This window comes from Manis pentadactyla, chromosome 11, assembly GCF_030020395.1.
Source record: "Manis pentadactyla isolate mManPen7 chromosome 11, mManPen7.hap1, whole genome shotgun sequence".
NCBI classification, from domain to species: domain Eukaryota; kingdom Metazoa; phylum Chordata; class Mammalia; order Pholidota; family Manidae; genus Manis; species Manis pentadactyla.
In genome coordinates this window covers 186,620-201,325 of record NC_080029.1, presented here as the reverse complement: position 1 = coordinate 201,325, position 14,706 = coordinate 186,620, and the positions used below count along the sequence as shown (strand labels likewise).

At 50.1% G+C, this 14,706-nt stretch overlaps 2 gene segments (V, D, J or C); both read right to left on the bottom strand.

The window, feature by feature from the left end:
• LOC118919466 (immunoglobulin heavy variable 3-7-like) overlaps nt 1-11,378 on the bottom strand; it is a 34,812-nt gene extending 23,434 nt beyond the window's left edge. The window contains 1 exon segment of the V gene segment in view: nt 11,270-11,378. Coding sequence covers nt 11,270-11,315 — 46 coding nt within the window.
• On the bottom strand, nt 1,261-1,752 carry LOC130679437 (immunoglobulin heavy variable 1-46-like). The segment is given in 2 exon segments: nt 1,261-1,602; nt 1,685-1,752. Coding segments are annotated over 2 exon segments (375 nt in total).
• Nucleotides 11,379-14,706: the final 3,328 nt, after the last annotated feature.

Below are 14,706 nucleotides of genomic sequence, written 5' to 3'. Positions count from 1 at the left end.
GCAGTCCCTGTTGTTCCCACCTAGACCCCTCTTGCTGTTGAAGCAAATGAGAGCTTTACTTGCTGGTTGACATGGCGCCAGGGAGCCTCAGGGGGCACTGAAGAGGGAGACCTGCTGGCCGGGACCACTGGCTGCTGAGGGATGACAAAGGGCTTGCGTCGTTTACATCGGAGACAGATCCTACAATTTAGTTCCTTCTGAGTCACAGTTACCTTCTTAATTCTGGAATGACTGGGTGTTACAGGGCAAGGGAGCAGCGACCAGGACTCCGTGTTTCAGGAGACAGTCTGCTGTGGGGCTAATGACTTGCCCTGAATCTCTGGAGTGAGTATGAGCTGCTGATGGGAAGGGATTTTTCCTTCCCAGGAGATGCGCACGGCCCTGCACGGCACAGTAACCCAGCTCCGTCTGCACGTGCAGCCCAGAGATAATGAGACGTGGCTGAAAGACATCCTCTCAGGGGCCTTTGATCAGGATGAGCTTCCAGCAGAGAAAGTAGGAAACGTGGGACTTGGTCTAATGCAGTGTCCCAGGAACAGCCTTCTCACTGCTGCTTACAGTAGCATCACATTTACGTTACAAATGTCAACCAGGAAGGACTACTGGTGAACTGCTGGAGGCCAGTAAGGCCTGAAGGGTGTTGAGGGGTTCTAGCCAGATAAGTGGGTGGTCAGAGGTCCTGGCGGTGGTAATGGCACCCTGAGACCCCAGGAACGCAAATGCCATCAGAGGTGACAGGGAGAGGCAAATCCCCTGGGTAAATGGTGGAGAATGCCACATGATTGTAAATTTAAGAAAGCCATTCATGAACTTATATTTTTAGTTCCATTGTAGGTTACAGTGTGTGGTGGAGGGTGGGGTGAATCCAACATTTATGGGAGAATTGTCTTTTGGGTGAACCCTGAATTTTCTAACGGTTTTATGCTTTAGGAAATTGATTGTTAAATCAGAGTTTTCCTTGTGTGCAGGACAATTTATCTGCTAATGTTCTGATTTCTTGAAAATCTGCTGTTCACTGGAGGAAAGAGCAAGTGGTCCAAAGGGATTTCAGTCACTCTGAGATATTCATTGGCCTTTCCACAGATTCAGGTGGCAGGAAGCAACTAACTGTTGCTTTCAGTGTTCTTTTTTTAATTCTTGTTAGTGTTGTGTTGTGACATATTTATATTTTTGTCTCTTTCCTGAACTGGTATGAGGGAGTCAGGAAGTCATTGCCCCTGTCCCCTCCTAGGCCCAGCACATCTCCTGTCCCTCAGGGTTTCTGACACCCTCAGGATGTGGGTTCTCATGCTGTGTCTCTCACACAGTAATACACGGCCGTGTCCTCGGGTCTCAGACTGCTCAGCTCCATGAAGGCTGTGCTCGTGGACGTGTCCCTGGTCAGGGTGACTCGGCCCTGGAACTTCTGTGCATAGTCTGTGCCTCCACTGCTAGGGTTGATGTTTCCCATCCACTCGAGCCCTTGTCCAGGGACCTGCCTCACCCAGCTCATATATGAGCTGGTGAAGGTGTATCCGGACGCCTTGCAGGAGACTTTCACGGAAGTCCCAGGCTTCTTCAGCTCAGCCCCAGACTGCACCAGCTGGACCTGGGAGTGGACACCTGCGGGAGGACATGGTAGAGGATGACATGCCCCTGACTGGCCCTGTCCCCTCCTTAGCCCAGGGACAGGGGAGCCCCTCACCTGCAGCCACTGCCAGGAGGAAGAGGACTCTCCAGCTCAAGTCCATTGTGAAGGGCATTGCTGTGTAGGGTGCAATCTTGGGGTGATGCTCTCAGGGCACAGACATGCCCATGTTTAACCTAGTGCACCCCAGATCATTTGCATATTCATGAGGCAGAATACTTTATAGGGAAGGCTGTGTCCTTCCTGAGAACCAGCAGATAGTGAAGAAAGGGACCATGGGAGTTGAGGAGCAGAAACCACCGTCCTTGTTTGCATATATGTGTCCCCTTCACATCCCTGAGCTCACTGTAGACAGGGCTCCTTACCCTGGGGTACAAGCCCCTCCAAAGTTTCTATTCCCTGTGAGGCCACCTTGAATGGCATGGATACCCCCTGACCCTGTGCTGGGTTCTGAAATCTTAGTGTCTTACTCCTGGGATCACATTGTCTGTCAATGCTGCACCAGTCAGTTAATAATCCTTCCCCATCCTGCAGCTCTTCCTACTCAGATTTCCAGAAACCCTGGAAATGCCTGCATTGTCAGTGTCTCTCCATTGCCTTACACGTTAGGTAAACACTTCTTAAAGAAGAGGGTATTTATAACTGACACCAGTTGTCTGTGTGCATCTATAAATTGTATTTTAATCCTTTAGTAATTCAGTGCCAGGCCCCCGGAGGGACGCACTTCCCACCCCCTGCACCTGCTCCAGGGCTGCAGGCCTGTCCTGGGGAGCCAGCGCCCCCTGCAGCCCTGTCCCTGTCCTGCAGGGCACATATTGTCTTGGCCCCCAGCCCATTTCCCTCAGCACCTCTAGTCCAGTGTAAGGGACTGTGTCGTCCTTCAGGTGCTCGTTCAGGTACCATGTGCCTGGACATGGTCTCCTGAGACAGTGAGGGGACCATACTAAACCCATATACTCTGTGCAGAGACCATGGGGGACTTCACGCCACCCATGGGGCTCCTTCTCTGAAGCTGCTGGAGGCCCTGACAGTCCACACTCAGGGTGAGTCCAGACCCTCAGGGCTCTGGGGCCTAGAGTCTCCTTGAGGCTCCTCTTCACAAGGTACCACCTGAATGGATCTGCACATGCTGACCTCATACCTGAGCCCACTGCATGCCTACAGACACAGACACACACACAGACACACAGACACACACACACACACACACACACACACACACACACACACAGACACACAGATAGAAGGTGATGTTCTTGCTGACTCCAGACTTACCCAACCCTGTGTCTAGCACATGGGCAGTGACCCCACACTAACTCTAGGTCTGGGGACAGTGACTTCCTCTCTCCATCAGAACCACAGTGAAGCTTCCAAAGCACAGATTAATATGATCATGCCCGTGTGTTTGTTCCTGCAGCACCTGGGACCCTGCAGATGCCCAGGGAGAGTGGGACATGGTGTTCCTCAAATAGATGTGGGGCCCTGTCCCTTCTTGGCCCAGTCAGTACATAGCAGCCTTGTGTCCCCTGCAGCCCAGGCCTGCAGGGGCGACCCCTGATGGTGAGTGTGATTCAGCTCCCTTCCAGCTGACTCTAGGGAGCTGCTCTGTTGGTTCACCTGAGGGGAGGGGCAGCTGGGGCAGGTGAATGAGCCCAGCTCATGAAGGGTGCCCGGCTTCTGCAGGACTCCTGGACACTGTGAGGAACTCACTTCTGTCCATCTTTGGGGCTCCTCCTGCTGGTCACCTCCCCTCTGACCCCCTGTCCATGGGCCTCAGGCCTGGCATCTGGCCCAGCGTCAGACTCCCTGCTTTGTCCCCAAGGATGTCACCAGTCAGGTCCCTGTGGGACCCCCACCTCCTCACTCCTGGTCTGTGTGTCTGGTGGAAACCTGGGACACACCTGATGCCCCACAAATTCCATGAGGGCAGGGAAACTCTGGCAGAGATAGAAAGTGTCTCAGGCCAGGGAAAGGTCCTGAGCTCAGTCTTGAAGCTGAAGATGTCAGAACAGCACAGCTGTCCCTTCCGTGATTTGGTGTGACTGTTGTCTCTCAGTGTCCCCAAGTTCCCTTCTGCAGATAACATCTGTTTCCTGTGGCATTTGCACCATAATCTGCTCTTATCGCACTGGGTTGTTCATGTGTGTGGAGGTCATTATGTCTTCATAGTAAAACAGTAGGACCCAGTGGAAACGCTCTGGGTTGTGACGCTCACTATTCTGCTCCATGTAGCACGTCCCCTGCTCCCAAATTCCTCCTTAGATGCAGGGTCCCCAGTACGTTTCTGTGAAACACAATCCTGTTTAGTATTATTCACCCCACAGGTGTCATCACATGATGGTGTCCCAGAGCAGGGAGGAACCCCTCCCGCTCCAGAACACAGGTCAGGATTGTCCTTCCCTGAGGGCCTGCCTGGAGGAGGTCTTGGGGATTTGTCAGGTGTCAGTCCTGTCCCCCCATCAGAGCCATGAGGGGGTGTGTGGATCCCATATGAGATCCTGGAAGCCCTGGAGGGAAGGCCCACACCAGAGTGGGTTTGGCCCAGGCACTGTCCTCCCTGTACCAGAGCCCCCTGTGCCCCCACCATGCATGACCATCCCCTGAGAGGGATCCTGCTCCTTGTTCTCCTGCAGCTTCTGTTCCAGGTGAGCAGATCACTCTGTGCCCTGGGAGGAACATCTGAAATCATCCACTCACCTCACTGAAGGGATTTTATTGGGAATGTTAAATAGTAATGCAGCAGTGGAAACTGGAAAGTGTGTTGTGTCATGGCTCACCAGGGTCATCCTCTGCTCTGGCTGCTGTAATGATGACCCACAGACTGGGTGGCTGATAAACAGCAGGAATTTATTTCTCAGAGTTGTGGTGCCTTGGCTCCTGAGATCAGGTGCCAGCAGGTTGGGTGACTGGGGTGAACCTCCTCCCTGGGGGGCTGTTCCTCCTGTGACCTCATGTTGAGGGAGGGGACAGGGGAGCCTTCTCAGTGCTGTTTCATGAGGGCCCTGATCCCATTCATGACCTGAGGAGGCTCCCTTTCCTGACATGAGTGCTTCCCAAAGGCCACGCCTCCTAACACAGCACATTGGCCATTAGGCTTCAAAGAGCAATTCTTGGGCAGTTACAATGATCAGCTGATGAAACCCCTGAGGAATCAATTTATAATTCCCAACACCCAGAAGGCTGCCTTGAAAGAGCCCATCAGCTGAGGAATCTCACGGATCCTTAGAAGCCTCTGGTCTTTGGACTCACAAGGCTGATGCACCTGTTTCATAACGGGGTCATGACCTTGGGAGAGACAGCTTCCACCCAGACTCTGGACCAACCCCTGGACAACGGCATTATTAGTATTACTTTGCTATTATTATCGCTTGCTGACATATGAACATACTTCCTGCAGACTCAGGCTGTTGACAGATCATTGTAGGGATAACCCAGCCCCCCATTTTCCCTAGTGTCCTATGAGAACAGCTGTCTGCTGCTTTAGTCCCAGTATGTCTGACTTCGCATGGAGCTAGATAAGCCTGACCTTGAGAAACCTGAAAATACAGCTTGTTGTACCCATGGGAAAGGAGCTAGACAAGGGCCTTGAAGGACAGACATGTGGCCACGAAGGCCACACGCGTGTGCATCTTCAACGCTTATGTAACCATGAATTAGCACTGTAGCAGCATAAGAAGCACAGCTCGATGCAGATAAAAGTGGCCTCTTTGAGCGCCCTCCATGGTGACTCCCACTGCATTCTTTGCTCTTCGTGTTGCCCCAAAACCTCAAAGCTCCCCACAGACCGTGACACTTGTTGCTATGATCAGAATGAGGTAGGCGGTTGCAAGGGCAGCACTCCCTCCGCTTCCTTGGACACGGAAGTGTGTGTGGAGGAGATGTGCCTCCCATCCTCTGTTTGGTACCTGGTGGCATCGTACTTGACCGCTTGGGCAGAGCCGAGGATTGGGAATGTGTATAGCTGACCGCAGGCACTACATAGATGCCGTGGAGACTCTAGAGCCCCTAGTTCCTCTGGCCCCCTTGGAGTCGGCTGGCGAGTGGCGTGGATGTTCTTGATGGCCATCTGCCTTGCCCCTCATGAAACTGCGGAGATGCAGTGGTGACAGCAGTCTCCCACAGGAGGAGGGGGACTTGGGGCTGTGGCTGGCACTGCCGAATGTGCATTACAGAGATCGGTGAGGCCTGCCCAGCCCGTACTCTTCACCAGCCGGAAGCCCCGAGGGCGGCACAGCAACATTGGCTTTACATGCTCACCGCGCTGTGTGGCAATGTGTGGAGATGCAGGAACCCATAGGGACAGGGGCCCTGCCAGGTGGCCCCGCGATAGCTACCCGGCTAACGACATACACGGCCATGGAATTGCAGAATTTGGCCAAACAGTGTAAGCAGCTTTTGTGTTAATCTGTGCCTGCCTGCCTGTTGTGACTGTGAGATGACAGCTGAAAGAATACAAAGAAGTGTCCACGTTAGCTCACTCGGGAGACGTGGACATAAAGCGACCTCAGGCGACCAAAGTGAGAACTACCGCGGTGAAGATTCACAAGGAAAAAATAAGAAAGACGGCCGCGGTAGGACCTCTGGAAGTGAGCCGCAGACAGGTGTGCACTGACCTTTGGCTGCTGCTTTGGCTCATGAGAGCTTGATGGACAGCCTTCATAGGTCCTGATGGGACCTTGGGAGCCGTTGCGTCCAGACTAACGCTATTGCCCAGTGCCTCGAAGCAGGTGCGGGCGAGTGCTGTGGTGGAACAGGAACCCATGCCTTGCACACTGATTTCTTCCACCACTGGGTGTGGGGCTGAGGCACCCAGCCTATTGAGACACCGGACACCGGAGGCTATTTGTCAAACATGACACACACAATGGACAGCAGGTGTTGGCACTAGCGGATACAGGTGGCTCTTGGAGGAAGTACACATCATCCGCCTGGCTCACAGCCCTTTTAATTCACCCGTGTGGCCTGTGAAGAATCCTGACACCACCTGGAAAATGACAGTGGGCTATCGGGAACTAAATAAAGTGACTCCCTGCTGCACGCTGCAGTACCACACATTACTGACTTGACGATACAGTGACTGTGACGTTGGGGACTTATCGCTTTGTGTTGGATCTGGCTAGTGCCTTCTTTTCCATTGACATTGCACCAGAAAGCCAGGATCAGTTTGCCTTCATGTGGGAGGGCCGGCAGTAGACAGTCACTGTCCTCCCACAAGGATACTTGCACAGTCCTACTTGTGTCATGGTTTGGTAGCTAGTGGCCTGGCCACCTGGTCCCCTCCACCCTCGGTTCAAGTGTTCCATTGTGTAGATGACAGAATGTTGCCTTCTGATTCTCTCCCAGATCTAGAAGCTGCAGCTCGCAGTTTGCACCAGGCCCTCCAGGGGTGGGGACGGGCCGTCAACAAGGACAAGGTGCTGGGACCTGGTTACTCAGTCAAGTTCTTGGGTGTGTCTGGTTGGGTGAGACAAAAGTACTACCTGAAGCAGTGATTGATAAAATACAAGAGTAACCCCCCAGAAAATGTTAGGCAGCTACAAACATATGTAAGTCTGTTGGGGTATTGGGGAACGTTTATCCCTCACTTAGCCATGCTGCTGAAGCCACTGCATCCCTTATAAAGCGAGGGGAAACATGGGACTGGGCACCAGAGATAGAAAAGGCTTTTGCTGAGACAAAAGCAGCAGTGGCCGAGGCCCAGGCACTGCGAGTCTCTGACCCCTCCGTACCCTTCCTGCTGACGGTGTCTGGGTGGGTATGGGTGGGGATTATGGGAGAAGCACAGGGCCCACAAAGTCCCAATAATTTTAGCCTCAGTTGTAAAATGGAACTGAGATTCTCCATTCATTCTTGGAAAAAGAGCTGGCAGCATGTATGCTGCCTTACTGGCTCCTGAAGGAGTCACGGGAATGCAAGCAGTACAGGTGGTTACTGCCCTCCCGACTGAGGGGTTGGTGCGAGCCTGGGCCACAGCTCCCCAGACTGGGGCTGCCCAGACACCCACCCTGACCAAATGGGGAACCTACTTAGAACAACCAGCTAGATTCTCTGAAAGCCCTTTCACAGGAATCGCAGCAAGTATGTGACCATTAACTTTTGCGGTTGGACCTGCACCCACCTTACTGAGTGTGGAAGCATCAACGCTGTGTCCCTATGAGGAGGGGACAGGGACACCACCAGTGGATGCCTGGTATACAGATGGACGTGCAGAGGGCAACCCACTGACATGGGTGGCCGTCACCATTCAGCCCTTACAGGAAGAATTCTGGTATGAGTCCGGAGTAGGGCGATCCAGCCAATGGGCTGAATTATAGGCGATGCGGCTTGTTTTGACTAGGGGGTCAGGTCAGATAACCGTTTGCACTGACAGTTGGGCTCGGTTTTGGGGCTTCACTGTCTGGCTGCCTCAGTGGGCAGTGCAGGCCTGTGGAAATGGCCATCGCCCAATGTGGGGACATACGATGTGGAAGGACCTGTGGACCCATGGCTTAAAGGAAGGGGCCCTAATACATGCATGTCAGGACACTGCCCAGCACTGTGTCCTGCAAATGACGTGGGCAATGCCCTTTGGCCAGGGCTTGTATGCTCCAGGAATGCCCCCTACGTACATGGGGCCATGGTTGCATAAGAATTAGGGCATGTAGGCCCTAGTAACATGGGTAAAGTTGCCCAGAGGTGTAATATTCTGCTGTCGTTTGCTGAAGCAAAACAAACGGTGCAAGCATGTGCTCAATGCACTTCCTTTTACCCGCATCATCGTCAGGTACCCATGCAAGAGGGACTGAAACATTTAGCATGGATGCAGTGGGTGAAGCTCTTGCCTGCAGTGGTATGCTTGCTGAGTGAGCAACCAGGGAAAACAGGGAACGCCTCACAGGGAGATCGGTGGTGGCTCGCCCATACATCTTGAAATATTTGAAATAAGGCCCCAGTGGGTTGCAGCCACTGTTGCTGGAAGAAACATTGTTCCTTCCTGCCCCACATACGCTGTCTCCTGGCTGGTCAGAGGAGTGGCCGTGGCTGTGGACCTTGGTGTTTGAAGGACATTCATGGGCCACCTTGTATGAGGTATGGGGGGAGGGCAGACCCATGGGTCACAAGTTACCCCATGGGTAGGAAGGTGGGCTGCCTCCTTGCTGGAGAGGGCAGCAGCCATACCGGCAGGGACTTTGGTCATGTGAGTGTGTCCAATACCACAATTTCTGTTGAAGGATGAATCTGATGCTCTGCCAGTGTCCTTGGGCACTGTGGTCTGGTATTGCAGACCAAGAAAGCCACCCAGGCAGCCATTGTTTTGTTACAAGATGACAAGGTCACTTGTACCCTCCCAGAGAACTGGGGCTTGCTGTTGATGGTGTCTTTGTCTGCCCTGTCTTTCTGCCAGGCTGACAGAGAGCAATAGTATGGTGGCACGGGCCCACACTTTTGCCCAGGTACATAGTGTCTCCCACTGCTGGGTGTGTATGGAACTGCCCAAGGAAATCACTGCTGGACTGCTGTGGAAAATCGCTCCCATCAACCTGTCTGCGTGGGAACGCCCTCGAACATGGAATCACAGTGATGCCGAAGGTGAAGCAAAACAGTGTGTGACTGAGCAGTTGATTCGGCAGTCAGCACACACTCTGCCTGGGAGGGGACCGTGTTTAATGTGTGGGGACATGTCTAGTACACGTGTAACCTTGCAAACCATAGCTCCGCTGTGCACTGAACAGCAGGTTTCCATACCCAGTCTCATGGTTGGCTGGTTACCCAGAGAACTGTGTGCCAATATCAGTGGTAATCACACCCCTAAGTGCTGGTGGGATGGTTACACCCATGTGGGCACTGTGCCGACTTACCTCCTCCTGGGAGAAACCATTTGGATATGTGGGGAATATGGCTGGTCCTATCTCCCTGCAAACTGTACGGGCCATTGTACATGGTCTGCCCTGACATATCAGGACAGATACTACAAACCTTGCCGTGGCCCACACATAACTGGGATGCTGTACATTCCTGCTGGCATCATCCCAAATGGACGGCATGGTGGTTTTACCCCCTGGCTATCTTCCTTCCAAGAGCTGGCACTATAGTTGTAGAATAACAAAAGATGCCTTGGCACAGCATGTTGTGCTGTGAATGTAACAAGATCCTCTCCAGCCGTATTGCTAGATGATGTCACCCAGATGCTGATGGTGACTTTACAAACCAGAATGACTCTGGATATACTCACAGGCGCACAAGGGGGCACCCGTGCTTTACCACCCATCATCTTCTGCAGAATGAAGGGGCCTCTTTGAGCTCGCTCCGTGACGACTCCTGCTGCCTTGGTTGTTCTTCATATCACCCCAAAACATAGAAGGCAACCCCCAGCCCCAACACTCATTCCCCCTTTCTCCCTATGTCCACACGTGGGAATCAGATAGGAAGCCGTGTTCCCCTCCTCGCATGCAAGTGGGAGATGGGAGCCCCTGCAGAAGCCCTTCCTGGGAGCAGGATCCACATCCCTGACATACAGTAACCCCTGAGCCAGCCTCCTGTCCTGGCTCCATGAAACCACTTCTGCCCTGCAGACAGGCTGCTCTCTCTCCACACCCGCAGATGGAGGTGATGCAGGATTTATGTTCCCTGGGGGGTGTGTCCTGCATCACGATGCTCCACGTCCATGTGGCCTTCACGGGTCGGCCTACCTTTGTGTGGGGTCCCCAACATGGAGGCTGTGAGCTTGGTGTGGACAGTGACTCCATGGGGGCCGGTCCTTTCTTCTTGTGGATTCAGGAGGCCTCTGCTGCCTGACACCCACCTGCACATCATGCTCTGCTGGCAGCTGGGCTCCTGGGGGTGTGGGCTGAGTGGCGGAGGCCAGATGAGCCTGTTTTGTGGATTTATGTGACTTATGTGAAAATAATTATAATTAATTATCAGGGTTTGGGGGAGCCACAATATATGACTCTTTGCCCTTTATGCATATGAGTATTGGTCTCTCATTTTCCAGAAATGCTTCTAATCCAGAAACTTAATAGGTAAACACAGAATTATGAGTCCACAGAGGTTCATGCCCAGAACGCAGTGCTAAATGGAGAGGAAGCCGCAGACCTCACAGGAAAGCAGCCCTTCCCTTCCCTTTATACCTGCTCCTGGGGCTGAACCTGCACTGGATCCAGAGCCCCCTGGTGTCCTGAGCCCCTGTAGCCCCACCCCTCCTATGTCCCTGTATAGATGTTGCTGTCAGGCTCACACTGACTTCCCCTCACTGTGTCTCTCACACAATAATACGGGACCGAGTCATCGAATGTCAGGCGGTCCATTTGCAGATTCACCAGGTTCTTGGTGTTGCCTCTGGAGATGGTGAACTGGCCCTTCACAGAGTCAGTGTAGTAAGTGCTTCCAAAATTACTAATAGCTGAGACCCACTGCAGCCCTTTCCCTGGAGCCTGGCGGACACAGCTCATGTCATAGCTACTGAAGGTGAGACCAGAGCCTGCACAGGAGAGTCTCAATGACCCCTTGGCTGCACAAAGTCTCCTTCAGACTCCACCAGCTGCACCTCACACTGCACACCTGCAAACACAGAGATGTCCTGGTTAGGCACCTGGCACATATACACTGCTTCCCCCACTCACCTCCACCCACACCCTGGGTCTCCTGTTCTCCATCAATCACCTCCTAGGAGAGCAGCAAGGAGAACCCAGCTCAGCCCAGACTCCATGGTGACCTGTGTGTGTTGATTCCTGATGACCGACTGGGGACACCTGTGACTCCTGGTGCTGGGGCTCCTCTCCCAGAGCTGAAGGGTCAGGGCTGGTCTGCTTTTCATCAGCAGAGGGAGGGCCCCATTTGCATGAGCTTTGACTCTGCAGCAGCCCTTGGGCTGGATGTCTATGGAAGGTGTAGAGCCCCAAAGCAGGATCAGAGCCTTGGATTTGGTTGCATTTATCACATTTCACAAAATGTGATTATTCATTTTGTAATTTTCCTAGAGGGAACATTTAACACTCCTGTGTTATTTTTTTTTCACATAAGGAGCATAGTGTGCATAGGTGTTACCCCATGTTAGAGATGAGAAGCTACACCTGAATAACAGAGAGCTTGTGAAGCATACAGTATGACCCTCAGGTTAGAGTGAACCCCAGGGTCTCTCTCTGGGATCCTCCCCACTGGCCTGACTGCGTCCCTGTACCAGCTTGGGGCTGAGCTGGGAGCACCTCATGGGGTTTGCAGCCTCCCTTACTGTCATGAGGACATGATGGTTTTGCTCTGACTGGTATTTTATGCAGATAAATTTTGGAGATTCTCTAACATTTCACTGTCTATTAGCCCTTCCCTGACACATCACCCATTTCTTTATATGCAATCACTCTAATTAGGCATGAGTTATGTACAATAAGCTGACATATTTAGAATGTGCATTGATACATGCTGAGATGAGCATCAGCATTATCAGGAGCAAATACATCAATCCCCTCAAACTCCCTTAGTTCTCCTGAAATGCCACTTCCTGTCCCCTCTGCACCCTGTCCCAGCATAGAGACTGATCTTAACTGTGCTGCTTCAGGGTACTTTTCCTTCTGTGCATTTTTTTTGAGAGGGCATCTCTCATATTTATTGACCAAATGGTTGTAAACAGCAATAAAATTCTGTATAGGGGACTCAATGCACAATCATTAATCAACCCCAAGCCTAGTTCTCAACAGTCTCCAATCTTCTGAAGCATAATGAACAAGTTCTTACATGGTGAACAAGTTCTTACATAGTGGATAAGTTTTTACATGGTGAACAGTACAAGGGCAGTCATCACAGAAACTTTCAGTTTTGATCATGCATCATGAACTATAAACAATCAATTCAGATGTGATTATTCATTTGATTTTTAAACTTGATTTATATGTGAATCCCACATTTCAACCTTATTATTATTTTTATTATTATTTTAATAAAATGCTGAAGTGGTAGGTAGATGCAAGATAAAGGTAGAAAACATAGTTTAGTGCTGTAAGAGGGCAAATGTAGATGATCAGGTGTGTGCCTGTAGACTAAGTATTAATCCAAGCTAGACAAGGGCAACAAAACATCCACGGATGCAGAAGATTTCTCTCAAAACAGGGGTGGTGAGGTTCTAAGCCTCCCCTCTGTTGGTCCCCAATTTCTCACCTGATGACCCCCTGCGACTGTGCCTGTCTTAGGTTGTTCCTCCCTTGAGGAATCTTACCCGTCTCTGGCTAACCAGTCATCTTCCGGGGCCATACAGGGAATTGTGAAGTTGGTAAGTGAGAGAGAAGCCTTATTGTTTGAAAAGATTAGCTTTTTACATCTTTGCATATTTATGCCCTGTGGCTTCTATGCCCAGCATTTGTCTTGAGGTATCTTTACCACTTGAAAGAATTATGATACTCGGTAATTTTCGATATGAGGCACTAATTCTACTAAAGGGTTGTAATTATGAAGGAAGAAGAAAAGCTATAGAAGTAGCAGATGGAAGAAAACGTGGGAAGGTTGATTATTTCTTTGGCATATCTTCTTGTAGTATAGGTTTTAAACTACTAATTAAATTGTGCACATACATTAACATAATAGGAATACAGCTACATAACCAAAGCAGACCTACAATTACCAGCCATCTCCAGTGAAACCAAGAAAACCAGTTAGGCACCCTAGGCATTTGTGAAAACTTATCAGTGATATGATGGGTATTGTCTAACTGAATTTGAATAGTTTGAGAAAAATCAAATTAAAACAACACATTCTTGGGAACTGTTCACATCCCATGTGTTCTTTTAACAGTAGATAGTCTATAGTCGCACGATTTTGGAGCACTGCAACTTGCACTTCTCCTAATTCTTGGTTGAGTTCCGACAGTGTAGTTCCAGTCAAAATTGTTGTTTTACTGTATGCACAGGCCAGCTTAGATATCCCCTTCTTCATTCCAATCGCAAGTCAAGGAACTGGTGGGATGACTGCAGCTACAACTGCAGTAGCGCCAGGATGTTTGTTGAAGTTTTTTGATGTTCATCTTCTGGAATGACTCTTCCAGAGGATGTTGATGTTGGAAGTTCTTCTTCATATCGTATCTTAATTCATTTTCTGTGTAACCAAATTAGGCTTTGATCCTCTGTTAGTCCATTCTTGGGTTCTGTAATCCTGCTGCTGTTTTGTTCCTTCAGTTTTCCCTTTGTTCTTATATTCCACAGATGAGTGAAATCATTTGGTATTTCTCTTTCTCCGCTTGGCTTCTTTCACTGAGCATAATACCCTCTAGCTCCATCCATGTTGTTGCAAATGGTAGGATTTGTTTTCTTCTTATGGCTGAATAATATTCCATTGTGTATATGTACCACATCTTCTTTATCCATTCATCTACTAATGGACACTTAGGTTGCTTCCAATTCTTGACTATTGTAAATAGTGCTGTGATAAACATAGGAGTGCATCTGTCTTTTTCAAACTGGAGTGCTGCATTATTAGGGTAAATTCCTAGGAGTAGATTTCCTGGGCCAAATGGTAAGTCTATTTTGAGCATTTTGAGGAACCTCCATACTGATTTCCACAATGCCTGAACTAATTTACATTCCCACCAGCAGTATAGGAGGGTTCCCCTTTCTTCACAACCTCACCAACATTTGTTGTTGTTTATCTTTTGGATGGTAGCAATCCTTACTGGTGTGAGGTGATACCTCATTGTGGTTTTAATTTGCATTTCTCTGATAATTAGCGATGTGGAGCATCTTTTCATGTGTCTGTTAGCCATCTGAATTTCTTTTTTGGAGAACTGTCTGTTCAGTTCCTCTGCCCATTTTTTAATTGGATTATTTGTTTTTTGTTTGTTGAGGTGGGTGAGCTCTTTATATATTTTGGATGTCAAGCCTTTATCAGATCTTTCATTTACAAATATATTCTCCCATACTGTAGGGTACCTTTTTGTTCTATTGATGGTGTCTTTTGCTATACAAGAGCTTTTCAGCTTAATATAGTTCCAATTGTTCATTTTTGCTTTTGTTTCCCTTGCCCGGGAGATATGTTCAAGAAGAGGTCACACATGTTTATGTCTAAGAGATTTTTGCCTATGTTTTTTTCTAAGAGTTTTATGGTTTCATGACTTACAT